The sequence below is a fragment of the Engraulis encrasicolus genome, chromosome 2 (assembly GCF_034702125.1).
Source record: "Engraulis encrasicolus isolate BLACKSEA-1 chromosome 2, IST_EnEncr_1.0, whole genome shotgun sequence".
NCBI classification, from domain to species: Eukaryota; Metazoa; Chordata; class Actinopteri; order Clupeiformes; family Engraulidae; genus Engraulis; species Engraulis encrasicolus.
Genome location: NC_085858.1, coordinates 25,544,560 through 25,556,051, shown reverse-complemented (window position 1 = coordinate 25,556,051; position 11,492 = coordinate 25,544,560). Strand labels below are relative to the sequence as shown.

The following is an 11,492-nucleotide window of genomic DNA, read 5'->3' as shown; positions in this document are numbered from 1 at the left end:
AACTACACCAGGCAGATACGTCCCACCCAAGGCCAAACATCCACATCAGACGCTGTTTCTTGAGAATCTCTGTGAAAGCTTGAAAGCTATGATACACAGTTTCTACCCATTACTCTTCTTGAGTTGTTTTTTTTTAATCTTTGGGAAGAGAGGTCCTTCTTTCTTCAAACCAACACAACGAACAGTGTTGTTGTTGTTGTGATGGTCACACTTTGTCCTTTAAGTCCTCTCACGTGGTTACCAAATCGCATGCAAATACATCCTCAGGTCAGTCACATTGGTGGCCTTCCCCAAAAAAACAGGGAGAGAAGGACCTCTACAGCTCCAAGTGAAGGTACACAAAGTGCATTCAATCATGCATGTTCTCATGATCAGTGTCTTCATACACCGGGTCCCCTTGGGCCCATGTTCTACTACCGCTAGTCCCTGTCTCTGGAGCCCAAGAGCAAAGGTTAAAGGTCATTTGGAAAGTATTCTTCCCAAAGGTGATATATTCTCCTCTCGGTTCATCATTGTTTTCTTTCCTCCCAGCAAACCTTCTCAGGCTTGGAAGATACAGAAATACAAATACAGCGATGAACACCACACACCACACACACCACTTCACATGTACGTTCATGTGGATACACACACACACACACACACACACACACACACACACACACACACACACACACACACACACACACACACACACACACACACACACACACACACACACACACACACACACACACACAGGTACATACTCACTCAAGGTCTCACAGACACTTGCATTCTCTCTCTCACACACACGCGCGCGCGCACACACACGCACACAGCTGTCTGCAAACTTCAGCCGGACCACCCGTTTCTCTTTCTGGGAATGACCATGTTGTCAATCCAGTGACTGGCTACGGTCACCTGAAGAGACGTGATTGGATTGGAAGATAATGGGAGGAGGGAGGTGCTCCACTGCCCCAATGAGAGGGCCTTTTTTTCAGACGCACATAAACGACCAATCAAGAAGACAAGAAAGACCGGAAGCAGAAGTTCTGAGTTTGGATGTTCTTAAAGGGGAGGGTCAAGGATGGAAGACGTGTTCCTCTCCGAGGTGGAAAGGACATGCTTAGGAGGAAGACAGCGCAGACAGACAGGCAGTGGAACGCACACGGAGACGACAGATAGAGGAGGAGAGGGATCTTAGGCGCCACCAGATCTGTGAGGAAAAGAGGAGAGTAAGAAGAGCAGAGATGTAAGGATGAGGATAACAATGTTAAGGAGAAGCATGTAGACGCAGATTCTTATATGCTACAGTGGGAAATACAGTCAGAGTGGTGTCTATTGTTACAAAGCTACAATCACATTAATATGTTTCCAAAAAAAAAAAGACACAAAATCGTCAACGTAACAAAGCTGAAAGATTTCTGACCATTCTGGTCATATGGTGTTTATGGTAATATGGGTGTTGATTAAAACCAGAAGTCAGAGGTGCCTGCATTGGGCCGTTCGAGGTCACCAAATCATTGTCCCCAAAATGACCAGTTATTCTCAGGATGAGTATTTTTTTCACCATACAGTATATTTGCAAATACTGGCATTTACTGCAAAATATTACAATATTAAAGAAATAGCTTATAGCACAACATGCTCAACCAAAGCCAACATTTATACAATATCAGTTACTCTTAGATTAACTGGTTTAACTTAATATTTCGGAGATACTATATAGCTCTTTTCTGTCTTCCTGGAGTGGAGAACAATCACATCGCTGTGAAACAACATGATACAGCCAGGTCCCCAGAGGAGACCAGACTACGGTATGCCTGAGGATGATGGTAATGATGTTGAGGTATGTGTTTAAGAGAGAAAGGGGGCACTAGACTCCATCTAAGTCTTTCTAGCATTTGGAGTCGGGACAAACATGCTCTCAATGGCCTTGGCAGCGTCATACCTTCCTCTTCGGATGTTCCTTTATCCAGCCGAGAAGTGAGGACAAGAGAGAGGAGGGGAGAAACAAGAGAACAAGAAGAGAGGACAAGAGAGAGGGGAGAAATGAGAGAACAACAACATCAGTAAAAGGCGGATGCGATTAATTTCTGTATGAGGGACTGTTCCAAGTGTGCCCTGTGTTTGATGTGCTTTTCAACAGATTATTCTATACCTGTGCCATGACACACATGATTCAGTCATTCATACAGTATTGCTGGTTCCTGTTATTGAGCTCTCTACAAACACCTGCCGTAACATTGGTACCTACAGAATAAAACCTGAGAGAAACTTTGGATGGTTCTTATAATTTTTATGTTGATTGCGCAGCATTCACTTCAAGGCAATATATTCAAATTAGCTGGGCTGTCACGACAACAAAGTTCTTCCAACCATCTAGTCTGGCCAAGCTGGGGTGATTTCAGAGTTCTCAAAGTTGTCAAAAATGCCTTTTTATCCTACTGGTCAAATCTTCCGTCAATTAGACCACTCGGTCCTTTGATTTGACAAGCAGTGAGGCAAATGGCAGAACTAGTGTGTCCCTTGAGCCACTGTAAATGCTCAAAATTTCACTGGCTCAAGTGATTTGACATCGAACAGATAGCCAGCTCGTCCAGACTGACTTGATTATGAAATTTGATGAAGTGTCACCGGAAGTTTGGGCAGGCCCGGGCTATGTTCAAATACAACTCATAGACAATTCACTGCTTAACATGGCAAGTCAATATTAGGGTTGATAAATATAAACAAGCAAAACGAGATGAAGTGGAACATCCCTTTGAGCATGCTCACAAGCATGGCTGCAGTGCAAAACTCAACAAAGCTTTCATCATGCTGAATAGTAATATAATATACATAAAATATACAATGTAGATATAGCATTGTATAACATAACATGAACTGTCACACATGACTACTAGAACTATCCACTCCACCAATCAAAATCTACAGCTGATCAGCCATCTCTCTCCCTACAGAAATGGCTGTTGGCAGGACTAATGACTCAGAAACCCATTAAGGACAGCTCATCCATTTCACAGAGGGTGTGAAACAGATATTTATTTACACACTCAGAAGCAATGAAGGAAGCTGTGTTGCTAATGATAGTCAGCTGTCGGAGAGATCCTATCCATGTACACCCCTCCGCTTCCTATGGTCCACCATCACCAAGGTCTCTGGTATGGTCCAGGGGTGGTGACAGATGTCCATAGGTCCAACCCAAATCATCTCCACCACATGTGTACCGTAGCAAAGGGTCAATATGAAGGTTTGGTCAGAAGTGTCAGGAAATCCTGGTAGGGATAGGTTCTTACTTTCTGAAGCCAATACTGACAACCTCTTGGTGATTTCATTATACAATTTTGTTCTTGCGAAGTCTATAAGGAGCTTCAGTCATGTAGCTCTTAAACTTGATACCATGCACACATGCAGTTACAGATCACTGCCAAGCAGACTCCAGCTCAGACAGACAGAATTGTTCTTTGGAAAAACATGCCTTTACAAAACAACTGCTTCAAAACATAATGGGAAGCTTGTTCCTCAGATAGGTAACATAAATGAATGAGAGATGTTCAGTGAAGATCAAATCTTTATATAGAAAAGACTTGACTTCTTTACTTGATTAAGTCAAGAGGTCTGTTTCAAGAAATAAGCAGCTACTGTGCGAAGGCATGATTTGTCTCATGAGAACATTACCAAACATGCAGAGCTAGGGTGTGAGAATTTGACGCAGGCTAATTACAAGGAAAGATCAGTCCTTTTTTCCTGGAGGAACACTGTACAACCTTCAAAACCTTGTATTGTTGTTGGTTGTTGGTCATACCGGTCCGATTTAGTATAGGTGACAAAGTGAGAGTGATAAGTTCTAAAATGAGGTCTGTGAAGTGTTGAATTGCTAAGACATGCCTGCTAAGACATGCCGGTCTTGGAACACCAGTTGTAGACCAGAGACTGGAATGGAAGATCTAGTAATGGACATGCATCTAAAGGGGCTAAACATTTCCCTTTAACTGTCACACTTTAGTTCGATGGTTCCATAGATTTTCTTTCACAGTTTTGATGCGCTTTTGATATTTTTGAGAAAACACAAGATACTTGTGCAACTACCGTACTGTTCCTAAGTGCACAAGTGTCTTTCTCAAAACTATTAACAAACCATCTGTCAAAACCGCCTTTTTGAGATCACAGGTAGGGGTTTGGGTTTGATCAAAATGAGACTTCAGTAAGACAGTGGTTGTTAAACTGGATTTGATTGAACGCCAGGGTTTCAGTTAGTCTGTCTGTTTATGCTCATTCCATTCATCAGGGCCGGCTTAAAGTGGCCTAAAAATTCCTGCAAATTTTGAAACAATTTTACAAAGACATAATTGTGACATACATGTAATTATGAGCTAGAAATGAAGAAACGCATGCCTACCAACTGTACTCAACACAACAGATGAATTTTTTGATATTGCATCATGTCGCAATTCTGCAATTTTTCGCTTTTGGCCATCAGGGGCCCCCTCAAAAGTTACTTCTGGATGCCAGTCTCTGGGTAAACACACTGTAGTGCTACTTTTCCACATGCCCATCGCATGGCAGACTAGACCTTGCTGCCCCATGCCCATCCCATGGCAGACTAGACCTTGCTGCCCCTGTCACAGCTGCTCTTGGTGTGCTTACGTCCTTACAGCCAGCACTTTCATATTGATTCTTGGAGTACTTGTGTGAAGTGCACATAGGGCCCCAGGGCCAGATTCTTATGGGGCCCTCCATATGCCTTGCCATGGTCACAATAGGGGCCCCTCCACCAATACAGGAGCCCTACTTGCCCCACCTATATCTCCGCCCCTGTGTGGTTCAGAGTCCATTGATATTCTCTGGCATCCACCTGTAAGCCAATGTGTTTGGATGGGCACTTGTTTGAATTTTAATATTGTAGTTTCTTTTATCTAATAAGCGCATTGAGTCTATGTAAATATAAAATGTGCTATACAAATAAAATTTGACTTGACTTGACTTGACTACGTCTTCACACAGAAGCGGTACCGGTTCTACCCATTTGAATTACTTATTGCTGGTGGCATTTACCGTGGCAGGGCTGACTGTTGTGGGCCCCAACACAGGGAAATTTTGGTGGGGCCCTTGGCAACTGCCTTGTCTGTGAATTGATGAAACCAGCTCCACACAGAGACGTTTGTTGTTTCCACAATACTAAATCACCCTTATGGCACCAAACTAGCGATCACATGTGCTGGCAGATGGGTCAGCATGGTCTGTCTGTAGACAATGTGGATAGGCAGTGGCAAGAAAAGGTGACTCCAGACTCCCATGTCACGCCAACATTTCAGATATGGGATGGAGCAATAAGATGAGGTGTATTTGTGTGTGGCCAATAAATAAATAAACGGGTCAGGCAGGGTAAGGTGGGACAAGGGGGGGTTGGGTTGGGTTGGGTTGGGGGGGTCCCGTCGTGGTTGGAAATAGAAGCAGACAAGGTAATGGATATAAAGAAAGGCATGCCAGAACAACAGGTCTTACTTAAAGCCCCAGCCTGTCCCCCCCAGGACAATAGCTGCCAGGAGAATAGCCCCCGCGATGGAGCCAATGATTATATTGGTACCACTGGGACCTGTGGAGGGGAGGCAGGGGAGGCAGGGGAAGGGACAAGGGACAAGGGGAAGGGAGGTAGGGAGGTAGGGGGTAAGGTGGGGAAGACAAAACAAAACAGTACCACCAAAACACACATCAGAACACAGTATCAAACACTGTACAGTACGCACCAACCACTAACACCACTGTCACCAACTACCAGCACTATTAGGAGAAGAAGTAAAGAGATGGCGACAGAGACAGTGAGACAGAAAACACAAGAGAAAGAAAGTGAAAGAGTGAGAGTGAAAGAAAGAAAGAAAGAAAGAAAGAAAGAAAGAAAGAAAGAAAGAAAGAAAGAAAGAAAGAAAGAAAAAAAGAAATAAAAGAAAGAAAGAAAGAACGACAAAATAAAGGGAAGCACTTAGAGGCACAGTATGTGCATATGTGTGTCAGTTATAGTGGCGACTGAGACTGTGAGGGCGAAAGTGAGAGTGAGAGAGAGAGAGAAAGAAAGAGAGAGAGAGAGAGAGAGAGAGAGAGAGAGAGAGAGAGAGAGAGAGAGAGAGAGAGAGAGAGAGAGAGGAGAGAGGGGGGGGGGGGGGAGAGAGAGAGAGGGGAGAGAGAGAGAGAGAGAGGGGTGGGGGGAGAGGGGGAGAGAGAGAGAGAGGGGGGGGGGGAGAGAGAGAGAGAGAGAGAGATGAGAAATGTTAAGCAGCCGAGTGGTGACCAGAAGGGAGACATGAGAGATCCAAAGTAAGGCTGAGGGCAGGGGGGGGGTGGGGGGTCAGGAAGAAGGGACAAACATTTAAGAGGAAGAAGGACGAAGGAGCGTGTTTCATTACTTCTCTCTCTCTCTCTCTCTCTCTCTCTCTCTCTCTCTCTCTCTCTCTCTTTCATATTCCTCACCCTGTAGACTGTAGTGGGATAAGCTCTAAGAGCAAGACTGTAAGGAGAGCAAGGAAGACAGTTTTGAAAGGATAGTAGGCCCACAAACACACAGCCACACACAGACATACAATATACACATAGAGCACATACTGTAGTACAAACACAAAGAGAGGAAAAGACTATATGATTCAACATTCACATATACACAACTGAACATTATACATTTCTTATTTTTTCTCTCCATTTAGCATGGCAGAAAGCTTGAACAGCTTGACTGGAATGGCTCTGGTGTTAAAGCGACTTTTATCTGGACATGTAGGAGTTTCCACTTTCCCAGCAGCTTTTGAGAAATGTTCATTGAAAATATTTTAAGATCGTATGAGGTGCAAACAAAACATTGTCAACATTGAAGTGTCATCATTAAAGGCTAAACAAAAATCAGAGAAACTCTAACCACTGAAAGCACAAGAGGGAAACGACAGTCTCTCCTGAGCTTTGAAATAAAACTTGTCCAGCGGCGACATAGAGGAAATCAGGACAAAAGCATAGATACATTTGAACGTCTAAGAGCAAAAAATCACTGGCTGGCTATACTTACAGCAGTGTTGGTGTTCAGAGCTCTGCAAGAGTGTAACACTATTGGACTGAACTGTAAGAGCCCGTGCTAACTGACAATTTGGTTAAAAATGGCAATAACCCATTCTAGCAGTGTTATAGGAAGGACACGCAGAGCATCAGACAAGAGAAGGCCACAGAGATATGGGATGGAGGGATGAAGAGAGAACGTGAGAACAGATGAGACAGGAGAGAGGGAATACTGTAAGAGAGGAGCGAGGGAAGGGAATAGGGAGGAAGGGGAGGGCCTCACCTTTCTTGTCTGGGCCGGGAGGGCTTGTGGGGTCGGGGATGGGGTCAAAGACACTGCAGTCCTTCCCTGTATAATCTCTGTCACAGATACACTTCACCTCATTACTACAGGTCTGCAGAGAGAGAGAGAGAGAGAGAGAGAGAGAGAGAGAGAGAGAGAGAGAGAGAGAGAGAGAGAGAGAGAGAGAGAGAGAGAGAGAGAGAGAGAGAGAGAGAGAGAGAGAGAGAGAGAGACGCATGTCAGGCATTAATAGCTTAGAGGTAGTCCACTTGCATGTCACTTGAGTGTGTGAGAGTCTGTGTCAGTGAGTGTATAATGAAGTTGCATGTCGTGTGTGTGTGTATGTGTGTGTGTGTGTGTGTGTGTGTGTGTGTGTGTGTGCGCCAGGCTTGTACGAAATTCCGAATGGAAAGAATTTCAATTCAAAGTAATGCCATAATACGAACACTAGGTGGTGGTGTTCTATGTACTTTCAATGGGTGGTGTAGCTTAAATTCAAAGAAATTCAAGGTAATGGCACCACCTAGTGTTCGTATTATGGCATTATTTTGAATTGAAATTCTTTCCATTCGGAATTTCGTACAAGCCTGGTGTGCGCGTGTGTCTGAGTGTGTGTGTGAGAGGGTAAAGATCAGGTATCTAACAGACACTTTTGACCTTGGAAGCCATCCTTCATTTGCCATTAATCAAACCAAGTCAACCACCTGGACAGCAAAACTACTAAATAATGTAAGCAGCAACACTCCAGCAGCTGCCTGCCTGCCTAAGCTTAGTCTGGTTGTCTGTCTGTCTCTGTGAGTCAGTCAATCTTTCTTTGACTGCGTTTATGTTCTCTCATCAGCTTGCTTCTCTGACTTGTCTTTCTGTTTGTCTCTTTCCGTCTCCGTCTGTCTGGTTTTTTGTCTTTTTCATGGTCAATCTGCACACTCTTCTGATCAGTCGGTCTGTCTGTCTGTCTTCCTGTCTGTCTAGCGCACTGTTTCTCAAAGTGGGGCGTAGGCCCCCCTGGGGAGGCACGGAGGCATTGCAGGGGGGGCGTGTGACATCTGATATTGGGGATTTTTCCCCAAAGGAAATTATTTCCTGTCTCGCCAATAAGCAATACATTTTAAGCCCTCACCAACATTATATTATAAATTGTCATGAATTTGAATAGCATAGGAAATGAACACACGTCCCTCTTTGTTTTATCTCACCAGTCAACGTTCCTTTGATTCTGCGCAGCACAGCGATCGTAAAATCAGTCTGTGCGAGTACTACTGTTGCTTGGGGGGCTTGGAAGCATCCAGACCCTCCGAAAGGGGGGAATGATGGGAAAAGTTTGAGAACCACTGGTCTAGCGTGCATATTCCTACGCATCTTCCTATCCAGGGCTGAGGGCTCTAAATTCACTTTTGAAGTTGCTAATCTTACTGACCAAACACACCCTCACTAATGGGTCAAAGGGGCTGGGAAGTTGGTCTTTGGTCTACCAGCTCCAAGCTGAAATGACACCAGCATTTGGCTGGTTGGCAGGTATTAATTTAGAGCCCTGTATCCTATCTACAAGTGTGTGTGTGTGTGTGTGTGTGTGTGTGTGTGTGTGTGTGTGTGTGTGTGTGTGTGTGTGTGTGTGTGTGTGTGTCTTTATTAATTTAAAAAAAAAAAACTAACCCCTCTTTGCACCTGCACTTGTTGTTCTGTATATTTCCTGTGCACTTTGTATTTGCTTATGATTGTCATGAGCCCTCTCACTCCACCAGTTCACCACCTTAATTGGTTCCCATTACCTGCCACTCTGCTCACCGCTCTCTCTACTCACCCAAACTAGTTCCACCTGTCTCTTCCCTGCTCTGCTCTAATTACCTGGCCAGCTGCGCTACATTATCCACTCACCAACCTCTCCTTGCACCACTCTTCTCTGATTACTCTGCCAGCTGCGCTGCATTACCCACTAACCTCTCCCAGTATTTAAAGCCTCTTCTCACAGCTCAACTTTGTCAGATCGTCTGCAATTCCACACCCGGAACCAGTTTGCTGTCTTCTCTCTGACTCCTGTATCTTGACCCTGAACCTGCCTGTATCCTGACTACTCTTCTGCCCCGGAAAACCCGACCTGCCTTCTGCCTGCACGACTCTTGACTACTCTTCTACCCCGGTAATTCTGACCAGCCTTCTGTCTCTGCACAACGATTTTGGATTCTCCCTGAACTGTACTTCTGCCCTGTTTCACCGTGCTGTTGTGTTTGTGTCCCCCCCCCCCAGGACTTCCGGACCACCTACCACCGGCTCCTTTGGACGAATCTCTGCCACTGGGGGGGACGCACACACAGCACGTTGGACGAACCCTGGAATCCCGGTAACTCTTGGAACCAGCAGAACCCTCACTCTCCCAACTTCCCTTTCCCCTCAAGTTTTCAATAAACTTTCTGTGTGACGCAATTGTGGTCCTCTGGTCGTCTGTCTGAACCGTGACAGTGATGTTGGCTTGATTATGTCCTCTTTTGAAAGTCGCTTTGGTTATAAAGCGTCTGCCAAATGCAATGTAATGTAATGCATGTGCGTGTGTGTGTGTGTGTGTGTGTGTGTGTGTGTGTGTGTGTGCAAGCGTGTGTCCCACCCACCCCATGCTCGGAGCATGTGAGTCCGTAGTTGCTGCTGGGGCAGGTGCTGAGGTTGAAGGTGGCGAGGGGGAGGCAGCGGCGCTCCAGGCACATCATGTTGGGCCCACAGGGGGTGCCGTCCTCCACGTAGCCCAGGTCAGAGCCATCCTCCAGCACCGCGTGCCCTCCGCTGGAGACACACACACACACACACACACACACACACACACACACACACACACACACACACACACACACACACACACACACACACACACACACACACACACACACACACATAGGAGGACATGCACGCACGCATGCACACACGCATACGCGCACAAACACACACACACACACACACAGGAGGACATGCACGCATGCACACACACACACACACACACACACACACACACACACACACACACAACATTACACTACACTTAGCTGACGCTTTTATCCAAAGCAACAACAGTTGCAACACAGTCCCTGGAGCAGTGTGGGCAGTAGGTGCCTTGCTCAAGAGAACTTCATCCATGGATGGAGGTGTAGGGAGAGGTCAGGAGAGATTTGAACCTGCAACCCTCAGACTGAAAGACCACTTCTGTAACCTCTAGGCCACGGCTGCCATGGATGCACACAGAAAAAGACACATGTATTTAATTAACCCAGTAAGGCACGCCCCTGTTATAAATAACATGTTACCAGATTGGCAATGACCAACTCGTAATGTACTGTATTACTAAAGGCTCTGTGCACTGTCATAGTGGAGTAGTACTATGGTGACAGTTTTTTTCAGTGACTATTACAACGTTCCACTGGTGGCACGGTGTGCGTTAAGCAGGTACAAGGCCATAAAGTATGATACAGATATGTAGATGTTTAATAACAACAGGCCTGGTGAGGAGGTAAAAAGAGATCCTTCAATCTGTTACAAACTCTGAATTAACAAGGCAGACAGGCGGACAACAGATGCGTCCCTCTATGCCAGTTCCAACACCCACCCAACGCCCCCCTAACCTGTCCTCCTCCTAACCTGTCAACCCCCCAAGGATGTGCTTTTTGTTTATTGCTCATATTGCCCAGGGAAACTCCAAATAATGTGGCAGGCAGCGAAATGGAGAGACACGGCTATTTTTTGCAGTTTAGGCTATAATAAGCCTATCATGCTTGGATTTGGAAAAGAAATATATGATTTTAAATTTCACATAGATCAAGTAGGCTACATTACAAATTACCAGACATTATTAGTATCAACCTTTAGTATCACGCCATTTCAGCATCATGTGGATGTGGGAAATAATGTAAACATTGACAAAAAATAAAGAAATAAAACCGTTTGGGTGAATCATGCGCTTATGGGAATTATGCGCTTAATATTCAATGCCAGCTTTTCATCGTCAAGGCACAAAGCAGGCAGCTTCAGTGCCAGCGTTTACCAAATTCAAACGACTGTAATTACGAATCAAAAGAAGCGTTCGGAAGCGCAACGGAAAGCACCAGTGGGGTCCACGCGCCCGCCAGCAGAAAAACGTATGAACACCTTGTAATATGTCCGAGAACATCAGTAACATAGGCCTACCGTATGTCAAATGGCGCATCTGTCTACT

General features: G+C 45.3%; 1 protein-coding gene across 4 annotated transcripts in view; it reads right to left on the bottom strand.

The window, feature by feature from the left end:
* Positions 1-696: 696 nt before the first annotated feature.
* Positions 697-11,492, bottom strand: part of adam11 (ADAM metallopeptidase domain 11) — a 76,687-nt gene continuing 65,891 nt past the window's right edge. The window contains exons 23-27 of one of the 4 annotated variants that reach the window (XM_063184885.1): positions 9,904-10,072; positions 7,301-7,412; positions 5,491-5,581; positions 1,934-1,951; positions 1,110-1,198 (exon numbers count right to left, since the gene is read on the bottom strand). In XM_063184885.1, coding sequence (XP_063040955.1) covers positions 1,183-1,198; positions 1,934-1,951; positions 5,491-5,581; positions 7,301-7,412; positions 9,904-10,072 — 406 coding nt within the window. In that variant the 3' untranslated portion in view covers positions 1,110-1,182. Of the gene's footprint in view, positions 1,199-1,786; positions 1,952-5,490; positions 5,582-7,300; positions 7,413-9,903; positions 10,073-11,492 lie in introns of those variants that run through there. The other 3 variants (XM_063184862.1, XM_063184877.1, XM_063184870.1) reach the window with 3 other exon arrangements.